Genomic DNA, 27,624 nt, shown 5'->3' on the forward strand with positions numbered 1-27,624 from the left:
AATAGCACCTTTTGAAGTTTTCCTCCCAAACTAGCACTCAGGATCAAAGTCACAAAAATAGGTTTCATTAAAGGTAATTTACCTTTATACCCTTTGTTATAAGAATAAAAAAAAAAAACATTTCATTTCATTCGATCGCGAATCGTGTCGTCTCCCCTCGGGAATCTTCAAACCTCACCACCGGCACTGTCGTCCCGACTCGGGAATCGTCGTCTCCGGCCGGCTCGGAATCATCTTCTCCGACTCGGGAAATCGTCGTCTCCGGCTCGGGAATCATCTTCTCCGACTCGGGAATCGAAGTCTCCGGCTCGGAATCATCTTCTCCGGCTCGCTAATCGTCTTCTCCTCTCTCTCGTCGGCTCGCTAATCATCTTCTCTCCCTCGATAATCATCTTCTCCGGCTATCTAATCATCAGCGTCACACTCTCTACTCTTTCGAATCGGTAACTTTTTAAAATTAGGGTTTTTGAATTAAAATTTGGGAAGCTTGGTTTTGATTTTGATTTGTGTGTTACTCGTTCTTATTAACAAGCGAAGCAAATGAAGACTTTTGTGTTGTTTTGTATTTGTATTGTTTCAGGAAAGCCTTCCTGAAAATTGATTTTTTTTTTTTCTTGTCTACGCAGGATAGAAACAAGATGGGAGATTCAGTACCTCTAAAACTAGCACTGCCAGAGCTGAAGTATCCTATTGGTTCACAGCCAAAGGAAAAGTCAGCAATCAACCAATACTCTGGTTCAGATTATATCTCTATTGTCAAAAGCATCCTAAAACCAGATGAGATGATAAGAGTCCGAGGATCATTTCTGGGACCTGTAATGAAGCTCAGTGAGAGAGGATTGAAGTTATCAGCAAAGATAGTCTACGCCATTCTCACTAGAAGCATCGTTTCTGTCAAGGAGAATGAAGCCTGGTTCCATTTCGGTGCGCAGCCAATGAGGTTCTCTATAAGAGAATTTCATATGATGACAGGCTTGAAATGTAGTGGTGCATTAGAAGGACCACGAAGGGAAACCGAGAGATTTAATTGGGAATTGCTAAAGGGGCGTAGTCATAAGTTAAGTGACGTGGTGGACCAGCTCAGAAACACAAGAGAAGATGCTTCTGAGGAGAGAATATGCCTCGCAATGCTCATCCTGGTAGAGAGCATATTATTGCGGAAGAGCAAAGGAGGGAGTTTTCCTTTGGAATATGCGAAAAATGCACAGGATATGACATATCCATGGGGAAAAGAGGCTTACATTGTGCTCCTGAAGTCAATTCAAAACGCTGTCGCGAATCATTTGGAGAATAAATCCAAATTTGAGTTGCAAGGTTATCCTCTAGTATTCCTTCTTTGGATACTAGAGTCGATTCCTTTGCTAAGGATAAGTTCAGTAAGTGTGTACCAACAGTTGAGGTTCCTGGGCCGACTTACTTGTGTGAAAAATACACTGAGATAGAGAATCCATCACTTGATAGGGTTTTACAGGTTGAAGCTGATACAAAGGTAAGCTTTTCCAAGTATATGTTTCTCAGTTTATTTGGCTTCTTCTTTTTAATATGTTTCTCATTGGTCTTTTTTTGAAATATTCTCAGCTGAAGGTCCATTGCATACTACCTTCTATTCCTCATGATCCAGAAGATGATATCTCCATTGAAGACAAATATAGTGACGAGTTGGAAACAGTGAAAGATGTAACAAAGAAAGGGTACAAGATTACAGCCGATGACTGGGAAAATAGGTGTGTAGACACATTTGACACATTGGATGCTCTTATTCAAATGATGGCAAATAAGGAGACTGGCCAAGCTTCTACTCCGATTGATGAGGATTCAGTAAATGAAAAAGTGAACAGGATCATCACGGTAATGGAGGAGAATCTGAAGAGCATGAAGGATCGAATGTCATTACTGGAAGAAGAAAACATACATCTTAGAGCTCGTGTGTCAGAGTTGGAAGGAAACAGCAATGTTTTTCCCACTAACGTGACACAAAAGGTAAATTCTCAAAACATCTTCTTTTACATTTGCATTTTCAAGTATTTTTTGGAAGATCTTGTACATATTCTTGAATGCCTTCCTAATATTTGACAAACAGCGATCCAGTGGGACACCTTTATCTCCAATGTCTCACACGCAACCATCGAGTGAGACACCTTTATCTCCAATGTCTCAACAGCCTAATTTGACACATGAGGTATGTAACCAATAAATATTGTTGAGTTTTGAAGTAATATTTGGAAAGCTTTTGTACTTCTTGAATGCATTCCTGATTTTTGCAGGAGACAATGATTGAATCAGCTGCATCTCCAAAGTCTCAACAAAATGAGGTATATGCTCAAAAATTTTTAAGAAAATATTTGGAAATTCTTGTACAAAATCCTGAATGCCTTCCTGATTTTTGCAGGATTACACGCAATCATCGAGTGAGACGCCTTTATCTCCAATGTCTCAACAGCCTAATTTGACAAATGAGGTATGTAACCAATAAAATATTGTTGAGTTTTGAAGTAATATTTGGAAGCTTTTGTACATATTCTAGAATGCATTCTTGATTTTTGCAGGACACAATGAATGAATCAGATGATGAAACTCCTGCCCTTGATACTCAAGTATTCTCTCCTAATCTGACAAAAGAGGTATATGCTCAATGATATTGTTTTCACAGTTGGAGTTTACAAATTAGTTTTGGGTGATTTTTTTTTACATATAAAGGCTTTTCTGATTTTTGACAGAAAGAAACAGAAACGTCTACCGGTGAGAGGCCATCCAATCCTAATCAAGATGGAAAACCAGATGATGAGGTAATATTTATTCTAGAAATTATAGTTGAATGTATTCATGATGGCCATTCCTGATATTTTTTTGCAGATTGTGAGAGAGAAATTAACAAGTGAGTCACCTGCTAGTCAGAGTCAAGTTTTGCAGAAAGAAACAGTAGAAATGAATGAGACACCTTCTTCTCCAATAGCTCCAAAGAGTATTGAAACTCCCGTTTATACTCCAAGTCAGACTCAGCAGGTACATGGTCAAAAAAAATCTTGGATTTTTAAGTTAATGTTTGGAAGCTTTAGAACGTACTCTGGATTGACTTCGTGATAATTTTTACAGATTGAGAGAGAGCCATCGGATGACACGCCTGCCCTTGATACTCAAGTTTTTACTCCTAATCTGACAAAAGAGGTATATGCTCAATGACAGTTGGAGTTTACAATTAGTTTTGGGTGATTTACATATATAGACCTTTCTAATTTTTGGCAGAGGGAAACACAAACCTCTACTGATGAAACGCCACCCAAAACTAATCAAGGAGAAGGAAAACCAGATGATGAGGTAATATTTACTCTAGAAATTATAATTGAATGTATTCATGATGGCCTTTCCTGATATTTTTTGCAGATTGTGATTGAGTCACCTGCTGCTCAGACTCAAGTTTTGCAAAAAGAAACACTGGAAATGAATGAGACACCTTCTTCTCCAATATCTCCAAAGAGTATTGAGGCTCAAGTTTTTACTCCAATTCAGAAACAGCAGGTAAATGTTCAAAAAATCTTGGAGATTTCAAGTAATGTTTGAAAGCTTTTGTACGTGTTTTTGATCCCCTACCTGACTTTTTTTTGTTTTTTTTGCAGACGGTAACAGAGGAAACGTATGAGGCTACACAGCCATTGACTGAGATCATTTCAGCAAACAATAAAAAGGTAAGCATAGAAATGTCTTTCATAAGTACAACTTGAATTTTAAATTGTAGAAACTTCTTCATAACTACCTCTTTTATTTTACTGTTATTACAGGAGGATACACATGCTGTGCATTACAGACCTTCCTCTCCATTGTCTTCACTAATTGCACTAGTTATTGAAGAAAATAAGAATGCTTTGGTAAGAAGAAATATTTAAAATGTTTAGGTAATATTTTTCTATTCAACTAACTCTTACCATTTACTTTTGTCTTATAGAGTGAGACAGAAACTGCGACCCAATATTTTTCTACAAGTGAAGGAGAGCATTCACAATCAAGCAGAAAGAATCAAGCGGAAGAATATCTCAAGGATACTACAGAACCTACTACTGAGCTAGTTTCCACAGATGTTTCGAAGACACAGCCTCTTACTCCGCAAACACAGCACCTTCAGACAAGTGAGGGAGATCAATCCGATGAGACACCATCAGAGCAGAATCAAGCAGAAGAAAATCTCAAGGATACTACAGAACCTACTACTGAGCTAGTTTCCACATATGTTTCGAAGATGCCGCCTATTACTCAGCAAACAGAGCATCTTCAGACAAGTGCTATAGATTTTTCAGAAAAAAACGAGGTATGCATCGAGTATATTTGATCTTTAATTATTATTCTAACAATTTAAAACCGCTGATGTTACTGAATCTTCATTTTTAATAGGTTGAAGTAAGCAGGCTTCTAGCTCACTTTCAAATAGGCGCAGAGGTTGAAATTTTGTCTACTGATGACGAAATATGGTATCCAGGAAAGGTTGTTGATCTTAAACTGTGTGAAGGACTAGAGGAGCTGACAGTTGAGTACACGACACTCTTCACAGACCAACATAGACTTCAGAAACTTCAGGATACTATCACGGCTGACAAAATACGTCCTGCAACACCAACTAGTGACCAAAAATCCTTTGAGATGATGGATAAGGTAGAAGCCTTCTACAACAATGGCTGGAGCAGCGGACAAATTAGCATGGTACTTGGTGATAACACATACTCGGTGTGTCTCTATACTTCTATGGAAACTATTCTATTCAAACATTCAGATTTGCGAATTCATAGAGAATGGAAAGATGGAGTCTGGAAGATGGCAGATAAGGTAAATCATAACTAGAATTATACTTCACGTGAATTGTTTGATATACATACATTTTAGTTTCAGGAATGGTTTCCAGAAATTCCGATTGCAACAAATTTGATAATATTTTGCTTGGTGTCTATTGTTTGATTAAAGGTGAAGCCTGATAAGAAAAGGAAAGCTGCTGCCTCATCACAAAATTCAGGAATGGATAATGTTTTCCTAAGAAGGAGCGAGAGGGTGCCTAAACGATCTAGAGACACAAAAACTCCATTCAAGTCTGACAGAAATCCGGCTTTAACTGTAATACCTGAGATTATACCTGCAGTTGATCCGTTTTCAACTCCTGCGGAACATAAGCTTTCAAGGCTTCAAAATTGGATGACATTAAAGCCCGGCATGCATGAAACGTAAGCATGTTTCTGTCCTTGTCTATATATTCTTATATTTATGTATAAGAGGTTTGGTAATTCCTTTGAATCTTTAATCGACTGCAGGTCCCTATCAATCAATGATAATAAGATAAGGAAATCTTTCTTTCAAAGCATGGAAAATGCAAAAAAGGACCTTAAGAAAGAGGTAATTTGTTTACATATGTTCTTGCCTTGAGCTTTTTTTTTAAAAAAAATTCAGGAAGGATTTGTTTAGTTTCAGGAAATTATATAGTAACAAATTAGATAATGTTTGCCTTTTTTTTTGCAGCACATTGATGGAGCCTTTGCAATGCTAAATTGCAGAAGAAATGAGAATGCTGCTTGGTTCCACAACTACAAGATTCCAAAGGCGTGCTTCCTACCTATGGAGTTCTTGCATTGCTTGCTCTCTGATGATTTGGCTTACAAGAAAGAAAAGGTCAAAGGTAAAAAGATTTTCAACGATTTATTTAAAGATACTGTGAGAGGGAAGGTATATCCAGAGAAGACATGGGGAGAAGATGTTGATGTTGTGTATGGGATTACTCTTGGAAAAAAAAGCAATGTCTGGATTGGGATGGAAATTCATTTGAAGAAGAAAAGAATCACAGTATATGATTGTTTTCAAAAGGAAAGCAACAGCATTGATATTCCTCAAGTGAAAAAGTTGGCAGGTATGTATAAACAATCTGTATTTGATGTATTCATCTGTTTCTTGGTTTGAAATATTCAACTGATTCTATCTTGATATTGATTTTTAAATATGACAGTGTTGATTTCTAATCTGCTGGTGGAATCTTCTGGTGATGAGGTAGATAAGGTGAAGATGATTCCATTTGAGATTGAGCAGGCACAAGGTTTACCCAAGACAAAACATCCTTTCAACTGTGGGATATTTCTTGTCAAGATTCTGGAGTGCCAGTCATTGAAGATAGGAGACATGACAAAGATTAATGATGACAATGCATTGGAGCTAAGGAGAACCTTGTCTTGTGAGATCTTCAACCAATTTGTGGATGAGAGCTTTGGGAAATGAGAATGATGCATGAAAACATTTTTTGTTTTAGTTAAGACTCGGTTTTAGTTATGACTGTTTATTTTGTTATGTTGTTGGCGTCTGGTTACATAAGAAAGATTGGAAGGATATCAAGTATTTTATTTGGGTATCATATATCTTGGAAGGTTAAAATATTGTTTCTGGATGGGTTTCCAGAAAAAAAGTTAAGTGTTTCAAATGTAAAAAAGAATGAAATGAGATTATATACTAAGGATTGGACATGTATATGGTAAGCTTAAAATTGTGATGTTTACAGACAACAAAAATTTAGAACCACAAAGGATCGAACCAGAGGGAGAGAGTCTGCGTATTTGGATAGTAGTTAGCCACTAGGCCAATCATGTATGGATTACATATGGTAAGCTTAATTGTGATGTTTACAGACAACAAATTTAGAACCACAAAGGATCGAACCCAGAGGGAGAGAGTCTGCGTATTTGGATAGTGTGGGAGTTTAGCCACTAGGCCAAGAAGAATCATCTGTTATGGATTACATTTAATTTTATTTAACTCCAAACTGTAACACAAAAAAGAATTAAAATAGATTTTGAATCCACCACATATCGAACCCGGGGATAGAGAGACTTTTGAGTTATAAAAGCCTTGGTTTAACCGCTGGTCTGAGGAGAATCATCTGTTAAAGAATATTACATAAGCATACTTAACCCAATTAATATAGGATAGGTTTCCAAAACAATACATTTCGATTGAAAAAAAACAAAACTCTTGCCGTCTCAACACTCTCGCCGTTTCAAACTTCTCGAATCTCACTCGTCTCCGCCTCTCGAATCTCTCTCTCATCTCCATATCTCTCGATCTCCGACGAAAACCCATCTCCAGAACTCTCTCTCTCTCGATCTTTTACGCGAGCTCTCTCTATTCTCCGAGAAAAACCATTTCTAGAGCTCTATCTCTTGAAGGTATGTTGCAGATTCAACCTTATGTGTGTTTTCTTTCTGAGAGATTGGTCTCCTGGTTTTTGCTTGTGTATAGACTTGCTCGTTTTAACCTAATATGATTCGTAGAATTCTAGTTCATGTGAAAGCATGTGTATAGACTTCGGGAAGGATTTGTATTTTTTCAGGAAACCCTTCCTGAAAATTGGATTTTAATTAATTTAGACAAATAAAATTTTTCTTGTTTACGCAGGATAGAAACAAGATGGGAGATCCATTACCATTAAGACTAGCACTGCCTGAGCTGAGGTATCCGATTGGATCAGAGCCAGAGAAGACGATATCGATAAACCAACACTCGATAGTTGCTTATATCAAAACTGTTAAGGAAATTCTAGGAAATGATGAGTTCAACAGAATAAGAGGGACGTTTTTGGGACCGGTGATCAAGCTTGGAGAGAGGTCTTTGAAATTATCAGCTAAGATAGTGCACGCAGTTCTCACCAAAAGCATCAAGACAGTGAAGAGACACGAAGCATGGTTCCATTTTGGTGCTCAGCCAATGAGGTTCTCTATAAGAGAATTCCACATGGTGACTGGTTTGAAATGTAGTGGTGAAGCAAGAGAACCACGAGAGGGAACCGAGAAATTTAAGTGGGACTTCCTAAAAGGGCGTACTCATACAGTAAAGGACGTGGAGAAGCAGCTCAGAAACACAAGAGAAGATGCTTCTGATGAGAGATTCTGCCTTGCAATGCTCCTCCTGATTGAGAGCATACTACTACAGAAGAGCCTTCTCGACGGTGGCACAACTTTTACTTTGGATTATGTGAAAATAGCGCAGGATATGGATGTCTTGATGACATACCCATGGGGGAGAACAGCTTATAATTTGCTGTTAAAATCACTTCAGAGAGCTGTCGACAAAAGCCTCGACAAAAACAATTATGATTTGCAAGGGTTCCCTATGGCATTTCTTATATGGATACTTGAGTCAGTACCTTTGCTACAGTATGCATTCAGTCAAGTTGTTCCTATTCTGAGCGTTCAACCGTCTACCCCAATATTTTTGTGTGAGAAGTACCTTCAAATAGCTTCTCCACAGCTGATAGATGTTCTCCTAATTGAAATCAAAGATCATGTAAGTTTTTACATTATTTTTTTCTTGTTTCTGTTTTGCCTTATGATTCTCCATTTAAAAGCTAATTATTTTTATGGTTTCAGCTTAAGGTCACATGCATCCTACCTCCTATTTCTAATGATCCAGAAGATGATGTTTGCATGGAAGACGAAGCTAATAAAGATCTGGATGACATGGCCGATTTATCCAAGAGAGGTTATAAGTTTAAAATTAGAGATTGGCGAAACATGTCAGTAGACCTATACGGTGCTAATGAAGAAATAAGAAGAGCATCTTTACTGTTTGGGAATGGAGGGATGAGTCAAGCTTCTACTTCGTATCAGGAGGAGTCTTTGGAATCAAAGATCAACAGAATCAGCGAGATGGTGGGAGATAATTTAAGGATCATGAACGATCGTTTGTGTTTGATTGAAAAAGACAGGAAACAGATTAAAGAACGTGTGACAAACCTAGAGAAACTACAAAGAGTTACTTCATATGAAACTCCAAACAATGAGGTAACTTTTTTTTCGGAAATTAAAATTAATGTTTATCTAGTTCTTGATTCAGTTTTGAGTTGTCAAGTAATTTTGGAAGATGTTATACATATTTAGGCTTGCCTTCCTAATTTTTGTTGTACTTGCACAGACTGACACAACTCCATTTCATGAGACGGCTTCCAGACAAGGTGAAGCCAATGCAGATCAAGCAGATGAACAACTTAACAATGAGGCAAGTATAATTTTGAAAACTGTTGGTATTTATAAAATTATGAATTTGGTACGTGTTCATAATCCCATTCCTGACATCAGGATACACGAGAGCCTATGAATGAGATCACGAAAGAGACACCTGGTTCTCCAATAGCTCAACAGAATATTGAGACTCCAGTCCTTACTCCAATTCAGACGCAGCAGGTACCTTCTTTAAAAAATTGGACTTTTCAAGTAATTTTTGGAAGCCCTTGTACGTGTTCATTCAACCATTCCTGAATTCAGGAGACTCACGAGCTTATGAATGAGATCATTTCACCAAACATTTCCGACACACAGCCAAATACCCGAGCTCGCAGAAATCTTTTAACAGAGCAAAATAAGGTATTACTTTCATTAAAACCTTTAATAAATACTCAGCAACTATCAAAATGACTGGATATCCTTGAATCTAAACCATCACAGGATGTAGAAAGCAGAGTTCAAAATCCCTTTGAGATCGGAGCAAATGTGGAGATTTCATCACAAGATGACAATACTTGTCATAAATGGTATCCAGGAAATGTGTTGGCAACATATTTGGTTGATGGGGTTGAGATGGTGAAAGTTGAGTACTTCGTCCCGTCTCTGGACGAAAAGAAGAGGAAAAGGAGTGTTGAGACACGTGTATCAATTGACAGAATACGTCCTCAACCACCACCTGAGAGATCTGGAGCGAAGAAAAGTTATGAGCTAATGCAGGACGTGGAGGCGTTCGACAATGGTGCCTGGTGCGCTGGAAAAGTTAAAGTCATTTTGTTTGATGGCTCGTGTTTTGTCTCTTTGAACAATTCTAAAGAACAAATTTACTTCCACCATTCTGAGATGCGAAAACCAAGAAAATGGGTAGATGGTGTTTGGGAGATGACAAAAAAGGTAAAACAAATGCCTTGGATCACTTGAATTGAAAAATAATGTCATTTGTTTAATATCTCGGTATTGATTTTCAGATGGAAGAAGAGCAGACGCAGAGTGTGAATCCAAGTGAAGGAGATGGTGATAAAAAGGTATGAAATATTTATACATCATACTAGGAATTAAGATATAAATGTATCTGAATTTTTGTCATTCAAAAAGGGGAAGGCGAAGGCTGTCGCTTGTAAGAAAAATGAAGCAGCTGGTCCATCAGAAGATGGTGTTGGGAAAATGGCAAAAGAGGTAATAAAAATGAATAAGATCCACTTGAATTGAAGTTCAGGTCAATAGTTTGATATATCGGTTTTGTTTCACAGATAGAAGTAAAGCAGGGTAAGAGTGTGAAACCAAGTCAAGACGATCATGCAAAAAAGGTATAAAAAATATTTTTACTTCATATTAGGAAGGCATTCAAGTATAAAGATAAAAACGATCCTGAATTTTTGTCTTTATTTTTAATTAAAGGGGAAGCCACATGTTGGTAAGAAGAAGAAAGCAAATGCTCAGCCAGTAGATTTGCTTCCTTTTCTACAGCGAGAAGAGAAGAGGCCAATACGACCTAGAAACCCTCCTATACCTGTAACACCTGAGGTAATCCTTCCAATTGATCCATTTGTGACACCTGAATTTCCTCGGTTTTCAAGGCTTACACACTGGATGGATCTACGGGGCATATATCGTGTGTAAGCAACTTTTTGTCCTCGCATAAATATTCCTAATTTATTTTGTAAAAGTTTCGATTGATACTAGTTAATTTTATCAACTACAGACCGTTTTATATCAATGGAAAAGAAATTGAAAAAGAGTTCTTTCAAAAAATGGACGATGCAGAAAACAATCTCAACAAAGAGGTAATCAACACTCTGTTCTGTCTTCTATTTGATTGTGTGATATGTTTAGGAAGAGGTTGAGTTGAGCTATGCTAGATGTCCATGTTATAGCAGTTCTATATGAAGTTTCTAACTATATTGTTACATTGGCAGCACATAAATGTTGCATTTGAAATGCTAAATTGTAAGAGGGTTGAGCAAGGTGCTTGGTTCCGCAACAACAATCTTCCACCAGCATGCTTTGTACCAGTCAAATTCTTAGAAGAGGTTGGGTACGCTTATGAATCTGTCAGGAAGCCACATAAGAAAAAAAAAAGTTATTGGAGGGCTGTGTAGGCGAACTTGTGAAAGGTTTAATACATCCAAAGAAGGTATGGCTGGAAGATGTTGATGTTATATATGGTGTCATTGAAGATAAGTTGAGCTGTCACTATATTGGGGTGGAGATACAATTGATGGACAACACAATCACACTCTTCCATTGTGGTCTTCCAAAAGCAAATATCAAACGTGCTCTTAATCAAATCCAAGAACTGGCAGGTAAAAATATTAGCTAATTTAGAAAATAAAAGTTTGTCACTTGCTGCTTGTGATTGTGATGCATTTTTACATATTCATTTTGTTGTCTGTTGGTGATTGATTTATTGTATAATTTTGGGTATTTATGACAGTGTTGATTAGTGCCATAAAGATGGAACTTCTTGGTGAAGAGGTTAATTTCGAAGATATCAGTCCATTTGAAGTTAAGTTTGCAGAAGGGCTTCCAAAGACAAAATTTCCATACAACTGTGGTATTTTTGTTGTGAAGATGCTGGAATGCAGGTCACTGGGATTGAAGAGCATGGCTAATATAAATGATGAAACTGCGATGGACTTACGAAGCAAGCTATGTTGTGAGATCTTCGACCAGTTTATGGATAAAGATTTCCAGGAAGGTCAAAGGAAGTGAAAATGTCATATTTGTTCTGTTTTCTACACTGTTTTTCTACTTTGATATTAATTATCCCTAACGTTTAAGTTTAAGTTTGTAATGAATTATCCCTAACGTTTTTTTCATTTAGATTGTTATTGAAAAATTTTTAGGATGTATTGATGAATTGTCAAATGCTTATGGTACTTTTAGGATGGGTTTCCAGAAAAAGAGTGAGAAAGCAAAATGCACCAAAGCCTAGCATATTCCTTTAAAGTTTACAAAAAAAATGAAAAAGAAAGTGATCCGATGTTGATTGAACTCGTGAACTCTCGAAAGATGAATCAAAGTGTGCAGCCGCTGTGCCAAGGGTGTTATACTTGCCAAAAGATATAATAAAACGATAATAACTTGTAACTTTTGAATATTTAATTAAAAACAGAAAAAAGTGAAAATATACACAACGGGAATCGAACACGGCTTATTGTGTGATAAGGGTACACTAAGAGTAGAAGGGCTTGCCACTAGGCTATGGTGGATATTCGATATCAGAGTAAATGTGAACTTATTTATTCACAGACGATAGATTTATATGATCTGGATATCATTTTAGGTATTCAGGATAGCTTTCCAAAAACAAATTCCTTTAAAGTTTACAAAAAAAAAATGAAAAAGAATGTGATCTGATGTTGATTGAACTCGTGAACTCTCGATAGATTAATCCAAGTGTGCAGCCGTTGTACCAAGGGTCTTATACTTGCCAAAAGCTACAATAAAACGAAAATAACGTTTGAATATTTAATTAAAAACAAAAAAAAATGTGAGTATACACAACGGGGATCGAACACGACTTATTGTGTGATAAGGGTACACTAAGAGTAGAAGGGCTTGCCACTAGGCTACGTTGGATATTCGATAACAGAGTAAATGTGAACTCATTTATTCACAGACGATAGATTTATATAATCTGGATATCATTTTATGTATTCAGGATGGCTTTCCAAAAACAAATAAGCAAATCAGATAACCAAGTTATAAGAACACTAGGCCAAACCATTACAAAATAGTGAAAAACATTGAACAAGTTTTTTATTTAGGTTGTTAATTGAAGAAACAACACAAGAGAAACAAAAGTACTTATTCATTTAAAATAAAAACTGAAAATCAAACATAATGTGGTCCTTAAAAACATAAAAAGAGAAGACGATAACATGAAATTACTCATGATGGAGCCAACTTTCGCCAAGTTTATCCCAATCAGGGACTTTGACCTTCACATCAGCAAGCATTCCTTCCGCTTCCGAGTGCTCTTCTTTGAGTTTCTCCAACTCAGCAGTTAAATCAAATTTTCCATCAGCTTTGATAATATCTTCAAGCAACTCGATTTGGACAGCAATTGAATTTGCTTTGCTGGATGCAAGATTCCAATCATTCTCAGATAGCCTGTATTCGTTGGACAAACGAAGAAGAGCCCTGTAATGTTCCACAGTTTCCTTCTTCCCCTTCTTGAAACCTTCGGCGGCATCACATCCGTAAACCTCCTCTATGGGACGCTTCATCATCTTCTTTGAACTTCCTTCCATTGAAACTTTGTCCTGCAACAAAATCGAAACTAAGATGTTACGATAAAATAGAAATAGAAAAAAGTTCATGAATTGAATGGAAAATGAGAAAAATCGAAAACTAACTTGTATTGCAAAAGGATATATCAAGCGAAATGAAGTGAGTGAATAAAAGGTCTGATATCGTCCCTTATATTTATAGAACAAAAAGGAACTCTTCGATTATTGAAGTCAGTTAAAATAAACTCTTGATTATTGTGGAACTCTTCGATTATTGAAGTCAGTTACTGAAATAACCAATCATATAACACCCAATCTTGACGAAAAGAAACTCTTCGGTTACTGAGTTACATGATGTCGTTTGGAAGAGACTCTTCGATTCCTGAGATATATGTTTGAACAAAAAAAAAAAAATCACCCATTACTCGTAGGAGAGTCGAATCCGGGTCGAACAAATGTTTCGGTATCATAGGTCTCGTGGTTTAGCCGCTAGGCTGAGGAGAATCATCTGTTAGTTGCTTCCACATAATTGAATTTACCCATACAATTTATAGTATAATACATTGGAAAGATCTTTGATAGTTCAGGATGGGCTTCCGATTGCGACAAATGTGATTCCTGAGATATATGTTTGAACAAAAAAAAAAAATCACCCATTACTCGTAGGAGAGTCGAACCCGGGTCGAACAAATGTTTTGGTATCATAGGTCTCGTGGTTTAGCCGCTAGGCTGAGGAGAGTCATCTGTTAGTTGCTTCCACATAATTGAATTTACCCATACAATTTATAGTATAATACATTGGAAAGATCTTTAATAGTTCAGGATGGGCTTCCGATTGCGACAAATGTGATTCCTGAGATATATGTTTGAACAAAAAAAAAAAAAATCACCCATTACTCGTAGGAGAGTCGAACCCGGGTCGAACAAATGTTTCGGTATCATAGGTCTCGTGGTTTAGCCGCTAGGCTGAGGAGAGTCATCTGTTAGTTGCTTCCACATAATTGAATTTACCCATACAATTTATAGTATAATACATTGTATATTACAAAAGTTGGATGTTACAAAAGTTGGATGGGATTCCAGAATAGTTGAATATTACTGTGTTTTTTTCTAGCAAAGAAGTTTAAACTAAAAATTGAAATGAGATCAAAAGATAATGTTGTATATTACAAAAGTTGTAAGAAATCATACTTATTCAGGATAGGGTTCCAAAAGAAAAAATGTATATGGTCTTGTGCATATCATGTAACCATCAAATAGCCAAACATCCAAATAATAATCGATAAAAATGTAAAAATGTAGAACTTCATCCTATAGGCCTCTGGCATGTGATCTTGTTGTGCCCTCCTGTGCCACATCTGCTGCACTTGTGGGACTGAGATTTAGATCCAGGAACCCCAAACTCGCCAACGGATCTCTTTCTCTTTGTAGGAGGGCGTCCACTTTTCTTTTTGGTAGCTGGAGGTGGGCAAGACAGTTCATCAATATTCTCTGGATAGGTGGACGTTGACAACTCTCCACCAGGATGTATGCTTTCAGCATAAGCTTTAGCCCACGTTTCTGTCAAGTGAGAAGCATCAACAAAACGGTTTTCATCTCTCTTGATATGCTTAGCAGCAGCGATGGCATGGATGCAGGGGATCTTGTCAATGTCGAAAACATTACATGTGCAATGCCGCTTCTCCAAGTCAACAACAAACTTCATTGTTTCATTCTTCACCTCAAACTCGCTTCGATCAACTTGATACACATTCAACAACATTGCGGCCCCTAACCTAGATACCAATTTCTGAACAACTTTTGGAGTAACCAGGTGCTTATGTTTCGCAGCCGCTTCGCGTCGCTCAAAAAACCAAGTGGTCATCGTCAATCTGATAGTTTCAAGGAGAGAGATAATGGGCAACTCACGAGGCATCTTCAACATAGAATTGAGAGACTCTGCAATGTTGGTAGTCATGATATTATACCTGTTCGCAGGCGCATAGCTTCGTGCCCACTTCCTAAAATCAGACTCTTCCAGATACTTAGCCAATTCAGGACATTTATCCTTTATGTCCTTGAAGATTAACCAGAACTCGTGACACGTATAGGCATCAGCAGCGCTTTCCACCAGAGGTAGCAACCCAGTCTTCGCATATGTAGGAGTGATGTTGCGGAGCAGATGGATCCTGCAAATTCCATGGTGAGATAAGGGATATACATCCTCCAACGCTGAAGAAATGGAGTTAGCCCTGTCTGATACAAAAACAAGATCCGAAGCGTCCGGGATCTTCTGGCTCAAACCTCTAAAGAACCATTTCCAAGAGGCGCCGTTTTCTGCGTCAACCACTGCAAAGGCGAGAGGATATAGATGATAATTCCCATCTTGAGCACAAGCTGCCAATAAAGTCCCATTGAATTTTCCCTTCAGAAATGTACCATCTACTGCAATAACTCTCCTCATCAATGAAAATCCCCTTATCGATGGACCAAAAGCCACAAATGCATACTTGAACTTTCCTGCAGCATCAACATGTTGATAAGTCAAGGAACCAGGGTTTGTTTCTGTGATTTTATACAACCACCTAGACAAATTGTAATAGCTGTCTTCAGGAGTCCCTCTAACCAAAATCTGAGCTTCTTCTCTCACTCTCCAAGCTTGTTTGTAATTGATGTGAACACCATGCAGCATCCTGACCTGTTCAATGATCTGTTTCGGTTTGAGACCTTCCTTTTTTTCTCCATAATTGCTGGAAATCAAAGAACCCAACAACTTTGCAGATGCTTGTCTGTGGTTGGCTTTCCTGTGTGTTGTATCGCATGTATGCTCATGAACATACTTTTTAACAACGAAAAAATCTGAAACAGGTAGCTTGATAGCACGCATCCTCCACGTGCAATTTTCATCAACACAACTCAAAAGCACTCTTGACTTGTTAGAAGAGACAGTCTTGTACTCAAACTTCCACTCTAAAGCCCATTTCTTCATCCTCAACATCAACTCTCTCTTTGTCTTAAAATAGCTATTCACCTTAATATCGCCAGCTACTCTCGTGTTTGGTGAAAGTCCAATATGGACAGGGCTAAAATCCGGAAGAGCATTCAGAGGAACTGTAGAAACACCTTCATATAGAAAACTCTGCAAAAGTCAAGTAGTTCTGTAAGGCATAATACTTGATTATGAAGCATATCATGCAAACACAAACAGAAAAAGGGAATTAGGGACAATGTACCTGTTTTTCACTCTGCACAGTAGGAAGAATCACTGGATTGGCATTCAATGGAACAGTAGAAGCAAATGTATCAGAAGCTTGAATGTTACAGCTAGCTGAATCAGTACTAAAATCCGGAAGAGCATTCAGAGGAACTGTAGAAACACCTTCATATAGAAGACTCTGCAAAAGTCAAGTAGTTCTGTAAGGCATAGTACTTGATTATGAAGCATATCATGCAAACACAAACAGAAAAAGGGAATTAAGGACAATGTACCTGTTTTTCACTCTGCACAGTAGAAAGAATCGCTGGATTGGCATTCAATGGAACAGTAGAAGCAAATGTATCAGAAGCTTGAGTGTTACAGCTAACTGGATCAGTACTAACCTGCATAAGTCAAGTAGTTCTGTAAGGCATAATACTTGGTTATGAAGCATATCCTGAAAAGTCTAAGAAAAAATCATACAAACCTTAACACACAAACGACAGGTTCCATCAAATGCTCTAGTCTTGGAAATGAAAGTTCTGAGCTGACGAGTATTACCTATCGAGAGTGGGGGGAAACTTTCAATAATACATTTCATATCCAATGAAAAACCATAACTCAAACTGATTTCTTCCTCTTTAACACTAAAATCTTCAGAGACAATCTTCATCAAATCTTCATACAGTAGATCTTCTTCTATGGAAATGATTGATGCATTCCTCTTCAAATCAACAAGAAACTCCCACTGGAGAGATTCTTTTGAGATCCATTGTCCACAGATGCACAAAACTTCCATTGTTCTACAAAATCAACTTCAAATCATCAACAAATGAATAATATATAACAAAACCTAGATAATGTATAACAAAATGAAATGATTCAAACCTTAATCAAATCAGACACACGAGAGAGAGAATGAGATGAATAGACGTAGAAACGACAGATCAATTGAGAAACGACGACGACGATAAATAAACGGAGAGACGACGACGACGATAAATAAACGGAGAGACGACGACGACGGATCAACGGAGAGGCGAAGACGACGACGGAGAGACGACGACGACGACGACGACGGAGAGACGACGACGACAAGGACGGGGAGACGACGACGGAGAGACGACGACGACGACGACGGAGAGACGAGAAGAAGAAGCGATGAAACGAGGACGGCGACAAATTGATTTCAAATTTGTTTTTTAAATTAGTTAAAGAAGGGGGCATAAGGGTAAATTGCCCCTTTAATGAAACCTATTTTTGTGAATTCTGATCCTGAGTGCTAGTTTGGGGAGGAAAACTTCATTTAGTGTTCTTTGTGTCATTTTCTCTTTATTTTATGCCTAATCACCTACCAAAGCGCGTTACTTTCTTCATTTATTTTTGTAAGTTGTTAGATTTTCTCGATCAAAATATATAATTTTTCTATTATAATTTTTAAATAGAGTAATTTTATTCTAAAGGTGGATTTACTCTGATGATTGTCTCTATAGTTGAGTTATTCTATTATAGAGAAAAATATAGAAGAAGGATATTATTTTTTTCTCTAAACATAAAAGAATAGCATTCTTTTTATATTTTCTTCAAAAATAATATTCTTTTATATTTTCTCTATAACAAAACTATATAGAAGAATATTTTCATACCATTAGGACATCAAAAATGTTTTTGTATAACATTGAGTTTTATTCTATTATAGAGAATCAAACTCAATGTTATTAAAGAATTACAATATTTTAGAGGAAATATTTTAATACCATTAGGACGACAGAAATTTGTACAGCTGGTTTCTAAAATATTATTCAAATATTAGTCCATTTAATCAAAGTATTGGTAATCTCATGAATCATGATTCACGTGAATTGATTCGAGTTGTTGGATCTCAAAATATTGCTGGTATAATATACTCCTTCTGTTTTATAAAGGTGCAAATTCGAAAATAAAAAATTGTTTCAAATAAATATATTTTTGTATTTTTTAATGTATATTTTATTTACTAATAATGATCAGTTGTAAATTTCAAAAAAGGAAAATTACATAGATTATAGTCATATTAGTTTAGAATTATAAAAAAAATCACAAAAATTATGTATTTATTACTGAAATTTAATATATTTTATTAATATGTTTGAAAAATCTAAAACATACTTTATTTTAAGATAGATGGATAGAGTATATAGTAAACGAGTCACATTTGTTTCACCCGCTATCAATTGGTCTCAAAAGCCTGTTTCAAAAAAAAAACTATTTTTTAGAAAAATGGCACACTTGATGGGTTTTTATTTAGATGTTATTATTTTAAATTGTTTTCTTAATCTTATTATTTATTTCCTGATATTATGTGATTTAATTATAAAACTACTATAATTCCACTGAGTAACAGTTTTATCATATTATCTTGAAAACATTGATTTTAGGATAATTCTTTTAAATTTTTTTTTAAATTTTTTTGTCACAAAATAGTTTCTAAAGAGGAGAATTACCGAAATATTTCCTTTTTAATATGAAAATTTTAATTTTTTAATTTTTTTTTTAATTTAAAATCATATTCTCAAAACTTCACTTTTTAATATGAATCTGTAAAATTGATGACAAAAAAAAAAAAAAACTCTGAACTCTAAATTTATATTAGTTAATCATAGGATATAAATGTATTTTAAATCCTTTAATAAAATTTATTTTAGTGATTTTCTTATTTGATAGCTAGCTATTTTTGTGAAAATAAACTAAAATGGACAATCCTAAATAATTTCTATTAATTTTATCAACACCACTAAAACAATGAATTAAAGTATTGGGGATGACATGATTCACGTGTAATCTCACCGGTTGGTGATAAATAATATATGCAGCAAATTAGAGAAAATACGAGATACTAGGATTTGCTTCCTCGGCTATCAATGACGCTAAACGTGATCGAGAAGGTACGAATCAGCCCTGCTACCACCTCGTCTGATGACGACTCAGTCAACTCCTCCTTCAGTCTCCCTCTAAACCTTCTTCGAGTTAAGCTGGATAAAATACCATCCTAACCAGCGAGTCATCTTCTACAGACTCACCGAGTCATTATCCGAGACATTCCACGCTCACGTCCTCCCAAAGCTCAAGCTCTCCCTCTCCCAAGTCCTCCGCTACTACCTCCCTCTCACCGGGCGCCTCACGTGGGACCCACAGGACACAAAGCCGTGCGTCACCGTCTCCAAGCACGACACAGTTGCGTTTACCGTCGCGGAAACGGACGCAGACTTCCCCTTTTTATCCGGCGATGGACTACGTCCGGCTGCGGACCATCGTCCATTGTTACCCGAGTTAAAAATCTCCGATGACTCCGCAGCCTTGCTTTCCGTGCAAGTCACGTTGTTTCCCAAGCAAGGGTTATGCATCGCATCGCACCACTCTAGTCATGTTCGTTTGGTTGCCGCAGGTTTCGGTGTCAGCGGCAGCGTCAGCGACGGCGACAGCGTCAACGTTGACGACAGCGTTAATGAGGACAGTTGTTGTTCGTTTCGCAGACGCTGACGCTGCCACATATTATATCGCGACCGCAGGTTTTATCGGCGTCAGCCGCAGGACGTGAGTTCGGACGCGGCGTCAGACACAGCTTCCTGCGTCAACGAAACGAACAAGAGTTGACGCAGAATGTTGACGCTGTCGCTGCCGCCGGTACCTCGGCAACCAAACGAACAGCCTTTCTGTGAACGACGGTACAACGTCAGAGATGTTTATTAAATCTTGGGCTCATATTTGCAGACTGCAACAACATAGTAACAACGCCACGGAGTTTCCTCTTCTTCCTGAGAATCTATCTCCAAATTTTGATCGTACCTCGGCCATCAATGTTCCATCCGGACTCGAATCGAAAATGGTTGAATTTGTGTCCTTTGGGGACAAGTTTAAAACCCTGAAGCCAACTCCCAGCGAGTTAAGCCCCGAGGTTGTCCGTACCACTGTTGAGTTGACTTCGGAGAACTTAGAGAAACTCCGGGAACGAGTCAAGATCGAATCAGCTCGCTCTCGGCCCCTGGAGCTTCACTTGTCAACCTTTGTCCTCGCATATGCTTACGTGTGGACGTGCGCGGTGAAAGCGCGTGGAGGCGACCCGAACAGAACAGTACGTTTTAGGTATTCAGCAAACTTTAGGGCTCGGTTAGACCCGCCACTTTCTGCTACATACTTTGGCTCATGCGTGTTTCCTGTAGGTTGGTTCCAATACGAAGCGAGAGCGTTTTTGAAAGAAGATGGCTTTGTTAAAGCAGTCGAGATTCTAAGTGATTCAGTCAAAGGTTTGGCTTCGCAAGGGGTAGAGTCACTCTTTGAGAACTGTGTGGAGGGAACGAAGAAAATTAAACCGGGTGAACAGTTCGGATCGGTGGCTGGGTCAACCCGGTTAGGGATAAACGGGACAGATTTTGGATGGGGCAGACCTGTTAAAACCGAGTTTGTGTCCATTGACCGAAGTGGATCATTCTCTATGTTGGGAAGGAGGGATGAGTCAGGTGGTGGTGTGGAGATTGGAATGTGCTTGACGAAGAGCGAGATGAATACTTTTCTTCCTTTATTTAAAGATGGCCTAAGCAATTAAGGCTTTAAAAGTGAGGCCTAAGCATCATCTCACCCAAGACATATCGTGGACTACATTCCCTTGGATCTGACGTATTATTGTTGTATGGTTCTTCTTTCGATTAGTTACTCATTTTTATTTCTGTTCCTTTTAAGTTTTACATTCATTGTAAGCTTTCAGTGGGTTTTGATTTATATAATAAAGGTTGTAACTTGTAAGTTTGATTCACTTATGTAATTCTGGACTGATAAAAAATTCAGTTTTTTTTCCTCCTAGTTTTAGTCCAAACCACTTATCAAATTACATAATTTTATAAACGTATATTTACAAATGTAGAAAGAATAATGAAATGAAATGAACAAAAGTAATCATACTTTAACCTAACTATAAATCAGAAGAACAATTGTCGTTTAATTTAGAGAAATTGTTACAACTCAATATGTTTATTAATAAACAAAAAAAATCGAACTGAGAGAATTTTCTCTCTAATCCTCTAACCTTCTTATCAAATTTCATCTTTCAGAAGGTTATGAGTTGATTTAAGGGAGAGAGAGTCCGTTGTTTTTGTGTACCGGTTTCGGTGTTTCCGACCGGTCTTGGACTCCGGCGTTGCATCAGCTCTTCCGATGAACGTCCGGCTTTGCTTCTGGGAAGCGGTGGCTTCCATAGCACCGTCTTCGTCGGCTTTTGTCTCCGGGAGGTGATGGTTTTCTCAACATCGCTTTCGCCGGCTCTCTTCCGGGGTTCTCCCGATATCTCGATCTGCGATTCCGGGCTTATCTGTTTCCTGCCTCTCGATCTGATACTCTGATGGTTTCTTCATCCCCAATCGTTTGGGTTATTGCATCTTCAAGCTTAGATAGATCAATAAAGATGTCTGTTGTTCCATGCAAGTAAGTCGGAGGTTTGAAGATCGATTGTAGGCGGTTGAACTCTTCGTCGATTCGTAGATCTGCCACATCTGACTTCGCGGCTCGAGCTTTGGCCTTGACTGTTCTGGTTGAACGGTTCGTCTCGAGTTCGTCTTCGCCGTCGACGGTGATCCGTCGTGTCTCCTTGCTGGCTCCGGGAGAAGATTGAAGGCTCTCATCAGGACGCGTGTTCATTGGTCGCCGGGCGACCGGACACGTGGTGGGGTGAGTCGGATTTCTTCTTCAACGGGTTTTCCCTTTGGACTTACGGTCCAAGGTTGTATTGTACAGTGGCCCAGTTTGTTCTTTTGGGCTTTTGTTTCATTGTTATATCGGGCTTTGTCCCTTTTGGGCTTTGATCCAATAATAAAATTCAAGATGACAAAAAAAAAAAAAAAAATCGAACTGAATTTTTATACCTAGGATTATATGTATAACAAATATAATAATATTTATTATTTAACATATTTTTAACTTAATTTATATATTTATTATAAAACTATAAGAATGAAATATTAATTAATACTATAATATAGTTATTTTATAAATATTTACATATGTGCTTTAATTTTTTAGAATTTCCAGGTTTATTTGCTAATGCAGGTCTAATTCCACATGCACAGTTTCTTTTGTTTTCTATTTTTTAAAACATATGTAAATTATAATACATTTACAACTCTAAAATAATGAAAAATATAAAACTAAAGATAAATCAAATATCTCATTATCATAGTTTTATAAATATTTACTGCAAACTCGTCTTGCCTAGTGAATTTGATAAAACCACACAAACTCGCTCAGTGTATATTTGGATACAAGGAATAGTTTGTGTAATCAACTATAAGTAGACAGCGGACCCAAAGTAACATAAACCATTATCTCATACATAAAAGGAAAGTTTAAACTAAAAACGTCAAGAACAAACATTAAGAAATCCTCAGAAAAACCAAAAAAGAAAAAAAGAGAAGGGAAGCATGTATTGTATAACAGGTGGAATCTATCCATAAACATCATCAACTCTTTGGGGATGCCTTAGGCGGTCCAGCAGGTGGAGCAGTCTGCGAAGCCGGCGTACCACCACCACCACCAGGGGCAGTAGTTCCAGCAGATCCATCAGAAGAGTAACCGCCAGCAGCAGGAGGTTGTGCGTATCCTCCATAAGACCCATATCCCTGAGGTGCTTGGCCATACCCATATGCTGGAGGCTGTCCATAACCCGATGCAGCTGGTTGTGCATACCCATAGCTTCCAGGAGCACCAGGAGACTGCTGGTTCTGAGCATAAGCCGGTGGTTTCCCAGCTGGTGGTGGTGCTCCATATCCAGAACTGTACGCCGTTGGTGGCAGGCTGCTGTAACCAGCTTGAGAAGTCGGAGCAGCTCCATACCCTGCTTGACCAGTGCTACCTTGAGTAGGCTCTTCACCAGTTGGAGCCGACGATGCCAGAGCGGCTTGAGATGTATCTTCCTCTTGACCCGGGTTAGCGGTGCTGCCGTAACCACCCTGTTGCTGGTCATACCCAGCTTGGCCATATCCTGATTGCTGCGAGGTATTATAACCTCCATACCCATCTTGCTGGTATCCCTGACCAGCTTGGCCATAACCAGAAGCATTCTGGTAGTAACTGTACGGGTCTGTTGGTGGAGCTGAGCTTCCCCCAGCGTTTGGTGCCTGTGACTGCTGCTGACCGTAATAATCATAATCACCTTGTTGAGGGTAGCCAGCTGAAGTTTGTTGAGGGTAACTTCCGTAAGGTGACTGACCATACTGAGGTGGACCCGGATATGCTCCCTGTTGCATGTAACCATAACCAGCCTGTGCTGGCGGACCACTAGGTGGTGCCCAGCTTGATGGTGGGCGGGCTTGATAACCCTGTTGTTGATAGCCTCCACCCATTGACGAATTTCTCATACGGTTCTGCATAAAACAAACCAATGAAATAATCATAGATAACTTCAGGCAAAAAAGAGAGGCAACAATACAGTGTAAAAACACATGAACAGAGATGCAGAGACATATAAACGGATAAAAATACTAGATCAAGAGAGGCCTACACAGTTGTCATCTACCAATATCTGTACATACAGGATCAACCAAGATCATATCATACTCTAGAAGGGTATGGTGATGCCTACATACCGTACTGATTGGTGAATTTATTGGGTTACTCCTGCAGAAGCCCATCCCTTTCCCTATCCGAGGTAAAATAGGTGCAAGAGAAACCACAAATACTATACAAGCTTTTGCAGATAAACGCAACATATATATAACTGAAACCTATATTCTTGAAGGCAAATTTTGCATAGCAAGATAATGTAACACAGACTAAAGAATAGTGTTTAAACAATATAAATACTCATGGAAACGTATTAGCAGAGTCTATGGGATGGGTATAGTACATTATGGCTAGATGGTTCTACTAAAAACAAATCCAGGAAGAGTTAGAGGCAAGCAGAATACAAAGAATTCTAGGTTAGCAAAATATTTGACACAAGAAAATGGCTAATAGGTCTTCAAAGGTTAGTCGCCCACCTTTGGTGATAACCTGATGACTGTAACAAGATGTTACACCTGAACGGAACTGATTATTGATAAAACGGAGTTGGCGCAGTGTAACAAAAAGAATATAATATATATTATACAAACCTAAAACCCAAAAAAATTATCAGATAGATAACTATTTTATAAATACTATCACAGCAGGTCAGACTGAAACTGTCCAGCAACCTCACAGTATGTCTGCACTCTGCATATACACCATAACATAGACAACAGAATTCTCCGTAACGAAAACATCATTTGAAAAGAGAATGCCGAGAGTATAAATATCTTGGTAACAATGGAAGTTAGAAAGAACGATGCTACGCACATTGTACATTTGGATTCTTAAAATTTAAATTGAAAAGTGGATGCAAGAAAAGGGCGATAAAAACTGTCAAAAGAAAGATAGTAACAGTGGTAAGAAATTAGTGAAGGAAGGTACTGGAAAACAATGAACAGCGGAAGAAGCAACATATAATCGCTTACAACTCCAGTAACAAGGTGAAAGTAAGGATTATCAAGATGAATTATCATTTTGCAAGTCAAGAAAATCACAAGATTGTGAACGTTCCCCTGCAAATAAGCGGAAGAGAAGAACTACGGACTTTATAGTAGATGCAGTTATCATGAAATGAAGGCATAAGAAGAATATGAGAACAATGAGTACTTTAGCTGCTGATACATTCATTTACTACGTGACACTAGTCTAAACAATATCACCCATCACCTAGAATTATATCCCATGCTTAACATTTACAGATTAAGGAATATGCTAGATAATCCTAAAACTGATGACAAATAAATTATGCAATCACAACACAATATGTAGAAAAATAGACACTGCAGAAGCCAGACACAGTCCATAGCAAACAAAACAATCAAACATACCTCGCCACTGAGAATTTCATTAACTAATTGCTTAGCATGTTCAATCTGATCGGTGGTCCCATCAATCTGCAAAGTTCTCTCTGGAGTAGGGTCTCCAGGGGGCAAATGCAAAGGAATAACCTGCAAACAATTAAAACAGCTCTAAACAACTGCAGGACACAAACAGAAGCTTGCTTATATGAGGCAGTTTCACAAACCTGAATACGAGCTCCAGTATTAGCTTGCATAGACTTGATTGTCTCACCTCCTTTACCAATCACCAAACCAACCTAGAGCAGTTCGTGGGGTTACATAACAAGACACACCTTACAATAAAATATCTCAATCTCCAGAGCACTAACTACCTTGTTATTAGGAATCTTCATAACAAACTGATCAGCTCCCGGCTGTCCACCCATCCTACGAGAGCCGCCTCCACCTGAACCTGCTCCGCCACCTGTCTCAGCCTGAAAAAGAACAAATTTAACCATTAGTAATCACTTTTCTATCACAATAATAAACAAGTAGTAATAGTAGTCATACATCTTGAAGGACTTCATTGATCAACTCCTCAGCCCTAGAGATCTGATCCGGCGTGCCGGTAAGGTCAACAGTCCTGGTAGGAGCATTAGGGTCAGCATCCATATCTCTCGTAACCTGAATCTTGGCTCCAGACTGAAGCTGAAGAGACTTAATCGTCTCCCCACCTTTACCAATAATAACTCCAACTCTCATATTCGGAATATCAATCTTCTTCGTAGTCGCCGTGAAGCTACCGTACGAAACAGGTATCGAAGACGTGTTCGACATCTGCCTCCCCTCTGAAAACCAAAGATCAGATCACAAAATCGAATCCAATCGAGAGAGAGGGATGAGAGGAAGATTGTTTCAACGTACCAGAAGAGTACGAAGAGCTAAACCCCTTGTCGCCGCCGTAATCGTAAGAGGAGGCGTTATCGACGCGGGGACGCTTCGCGTCGGCGCTGTTGAGGAGACGAGCGGCGATCTCTTGCGCCTTCTGTTTGGCGATCTGGATCTCGTCCATAGGAGGAGGAACGCTGTTGTAGGAAGACGGCGGGGGGACGGCGGAGGGATCGGGAGAGGCGGATGGGATCGGACCGGAGGAGAAGCCGGTGGGTCGACGAGTCGACGGAGGAGGAGGAGGAGGAGCGGTCTGCTCTTCGTATTTGCGCTTGTTGGAGTATTGAGATTCGTCGGCCATGGTTGACGATAGAAACCCTAAGAGAGGCGGAGATAAGGAGAAGGAAAGAGTGAGGTCTTAAAGATACACACGCGTTTATATATATATAGTATATTTCACGACGACAAACCATGGCAATAAGAGATAGTATATTTTAAATAAATTAGCATTAAAATTTTATTTTTGTAAGATTTAATCTTAGTTTTATTGAAATTTAAATAAAATAAAATAGTTAAACCAAATCAAAAGAAAGAATACTACAAAATAATACGTTTATGGTTTTATTTTATTCTATACCATGAAGTTAAAATATTCAAGTAATAATGTACAAACATAAACTATTTTTAAATAAAATAATATTATATTTAAAATTATTATTTATGTACATGGCATAGGAATATTATTTTATTGGAGTTTATATATCTAAAAATAGACATATTTAAAACTAGGTGATAAGAAAAATATTTAAAATAAATGATCATTAAATATAATATAATATAAATTAAATTAACAATATTTTTATAAAGTTGCTCAAAAAATACTTTTTATAAATTGTAATTTGACTCTATTGAAATTTAAACAAAATCAAGTTGAAATTGTTAAACCAAATCAAAAGAAACAAAACTTTAAAATGCATTTATGATTTTATTTTTTACAAACTGATAAAGTAAAAATATGAAAAATATTAATTTCACAATGTAACTAAAAGTTTATTTTGAAATAGAAAGAATATTATACTTAAAGTTATTTTTTATGTGTATGGTGCAGAAAAACTCTTGATCCTAATAAGAAGTTCAAAATTAAGTTAAAATTAAATGTTTGCATAAAATATCAATCGTAGATCATTTGATTTTGTTCACCAAAATTTGTCTTAACATATATTGCCAATAAATTTTCATGTGCATGGTTGCTTAATTGCTTTTACTTATATGTCTTGAGCTGCCTAGAGAGTGTTGTGATTGTCTACGATCTCTAGGTTGTGGAAGTAGCCAACTTTGACAAATCATTCGTCTACCAAATAACTAGAGCCTATATATGTCATTGTAAACTATGCAAGTCTGCTACTTCACCACTCCATGTCTGTTTCAGTTAAAGTTAAAAAAAATTCAGCGGAAGTAGTCAA

The 27,624-nt window shown here is 37.7% G+C and overlaps 4 protein-coding genes and 1 pseudogene across 6 annotated transcripts; 3 read left to right on the forward strand and 2 right to left on the reverse strand.

Moving 5' to 3' along the window:
* The first annotated feature begins 638 nt into the window (after window positions 1-638).
* On the forward strand, window positions 639-6,468 carry LOC117133361. The gene is made up of 20 exons (XM_033289381.1): window positions 639-1,255; window positions 1,348-1,489; window positions 1,579-1,980; window positions 2,081-2,179; window positions 2,265-2,312; window positions 2,390-2,458; window positions 2,547-2,621; window positions 2,718-2,786; window positions 2,854-3,003; window positions 3,094-3,165; window positions 3,244-3,315; window positions 3,382-3,516; window positions 3,615-3,683; window positions 3,777-3,863; window positions 3,941-4,300; window positions 4,384-4,812; window positions 4,948-5,201; window positions 5,289-5,370; window positions 5,494-5,878; window positions 5,975-6,468. The coding sequence occupies exons 1-20, from the start codon at window positions 639-641 to the stop codon at window positions 6,238-6,240; spliced, it is 3,882 nt and encodes a 1,293-aa protein (XP_033145272.1). The 3' UTR covers window positions 6,241-6,468.
* A 1,906-nt stretch (window positions 6,469-8,374) lies between these two features.
* On the forward strand, window positions 8,375-12,862 carry LOC117133691. Of its 2 annotated transcripts, XR_004457635.1 has the most exons (10): window positions 8,375-8,795; window positions 8,926-9,009; window positions 9,090-9,194; window positions 9,276-9,374; window positions 9,456-9,905; window positions 9,980-10,036; window positions 10,107-10,187; window positions 10,262-10,318; window positions 10,410-10,795; window positions 10,928-12,862. XR_004457635.1 is itself a non-coding variant. In XM_033290500.1 (9 exons), exons 1-9 carry the CDS (start codon window positions 8,439-8,441, stop codon window positions 10,629-10,631), a joined length of 1,512 nt encoding a protein of 503 aa, XP_033146391.1. In that variant the 5' UTR covers window positions 8,375-8,438; the 3' UTR covers window positions 10,632-12,862. The 2 variants fall into 2 exon arrangements, 1 of the variants encoding a protein (XP_033146391.1); XM_033290500.1 differs by having other exon boundaries at window positions 10,410-12,862.
* Window positions 12,863-14,200: 1,338 nt separating this feature from the next.
* Window positions 14,201-17,750, reverse strand: LOC103846205. Of its 2 annotated transcripts, XM_033290494.1 has the most exons (5): window positions 17,310-17,404; window positions 16,909-17,224; window positions 16,715-16,825; window positions 16,459-16,620; window positions 14,201-16,364 (listed from the first exon to the last, which is right to left on the reverse strand). In XM_033290494.1, the coding sequence occupies exons 2-5, from the start codon at window positions 17,218-17,220 to the stop codon at window positions 14,553-14,555; spliced, it is 2,397 nt and encodes a 798-aa protein (XP_033146385.1). In that variant the 5' UTR covers window positions 17,221-17,224; window positions 17,310-17,404; the 3' UTR covers window positions 14,201-14,552. The 2 variants fall into 2 exon arrangements, with proteins under 2 accessions (XP_033146385.1, XP_033146384.1); XM_033290493.1 differs by having other exon boundaries at window positions 16,909-17,750.
* An 8-nt stretch (window positions 17,751-17,758) lies between these two features.
* Window positions 17,759-22,841, forward strand: LOC117133694 (annotated as a pseudogene).
* On the reverse strand, window positions 22,701-26,590 carry LOC103864711 (far upstream element-binding protein 1). The gene is made up of 6 exons (XM_009142473.3): window positions 26,198-26,590; window positions 25,844-26,121; window positions 25,666-25,767; window positions 25,519-25,590; window positions 25,322-25,441; window positions 22,701-23,809 (listed from the first exon to the last, which is right to left on the reverse strand). Exons 1-6 carry the CDS (start codon window positions 26,520-26,522, stop codon window positions 22,907-22,909), a joined length of 1,800 nt encoding a protein of 599 aa, XP_009140721.1. The 5' UTR covers window positions 26,523-26,590; the 3' UTR covers window positions 22,701-22,906.
* Window positions 26,591-27,624: the final 1,034 nt, after the last annotated feature.

This window comes from Brassica rapa, chromosome A04, assembly GCF_000309985.2.
Source record: "Brassica rapa cultivar Chiifu-401-42 chromosome A04, CAAS_Brap_v3.01, whole genome shotgun sequence".
Taxonomy (NCBI): domain Eukaryota; kingdom Viridiplantae; phylum Streptophyta; class Magnoliopsida; order Brassicales; family Brassicaceae; genus Brassica; species Brassica rapa.

Excerpts from the sequence above, each read along its gene's own strand:
- LOC103846205 (XM_033290493.1), bottom strand. The coding sequence starts at position 17,220 with ATGGAAGTTTTGTGCATCTGTGGACAATGGATCTCAAAAGAATCTCTC. Across the intron at positions 16,826-16,908 it reads CCTGTCGTTTGTGTGTTAAG|GTTAGTACTGATCCAGTTAG; the intron begins GTTTGTATGATT and ends TGACTTATGCAG. Across the intron at positions 16,365-16,458 it reads CTGTGCAGAGTGAAAAACAG|AGTTTTCTATATGAAGGTGT; the intron begins GTACATTGTCCC and ends TGACTTTTGCAG.
- LOC103864711 (XM_009142473.3), bottom strand. The coding sequence starts at position 26,522 with ATGGCCGACGAATCTCAATACTCCAACAAGCGCAAATACGAAGAGCAG. Across the intron at positions 25,768-25,843 it reads TCAATGAAGTCCTTCAAGAT|GCTGAGACAGGTGGCGGAGC; the intron begins GTATGACTACTA and ends GTTCTTTTTCAG. Across the intron at positions 23,810-25,321 it reads ATGAAATTCTCAGTGGCGAG|AACCGTATGAGAAATTCGTC; the intron begins GTATGTTTGATT and ends TGTTTTATGCAG.
- LOC117133361 (XM_033289381.1), top strand. The coding sequence starts at position 639 with ATGGGAGATTCAGTACCTCTAAAACTAGCACTGCCAGAGCTGAAGTAT. Across the intron at positions 3,864-3,940 it reads AAGAAAATAAGAATGCTTTG|AGTGAGACAGAAACTGCGAC; the intron begins GTAAGAAGAAAT and ends TTTGTCTTATAG. Across the intron at positions 4,301-4,383 it reads ATTTTTCAGAAAAAAACGAG|GTTGAAGTAAGCAGGCTTCT; the intron begins GTATGCATCGAG and ends CATTTTTAATAG.
- LOC117133691 (XM_033290500.1), top strand. The coding sequence starts at position 8,439 with ATGGAAGACGAAGCTAATAAAGATCTGGATGACATGGCCGATTTATCC. Across the intron at positions 8,796-8,925 it reads ATGAAACTCCAAACAATGAG|ACTGACACAACTCCATTTCA; the intron begins GTAACTTTTTTT and ends GTACTTGCACAG. Across the intron at positions 9,195-9,275 it reads CTCCAATTCAGACGCAGCAG|GAGACTCACGAGCTTATGAA; the intron begins GTACCTTCTTTA and ends TCCTGAATTCAG.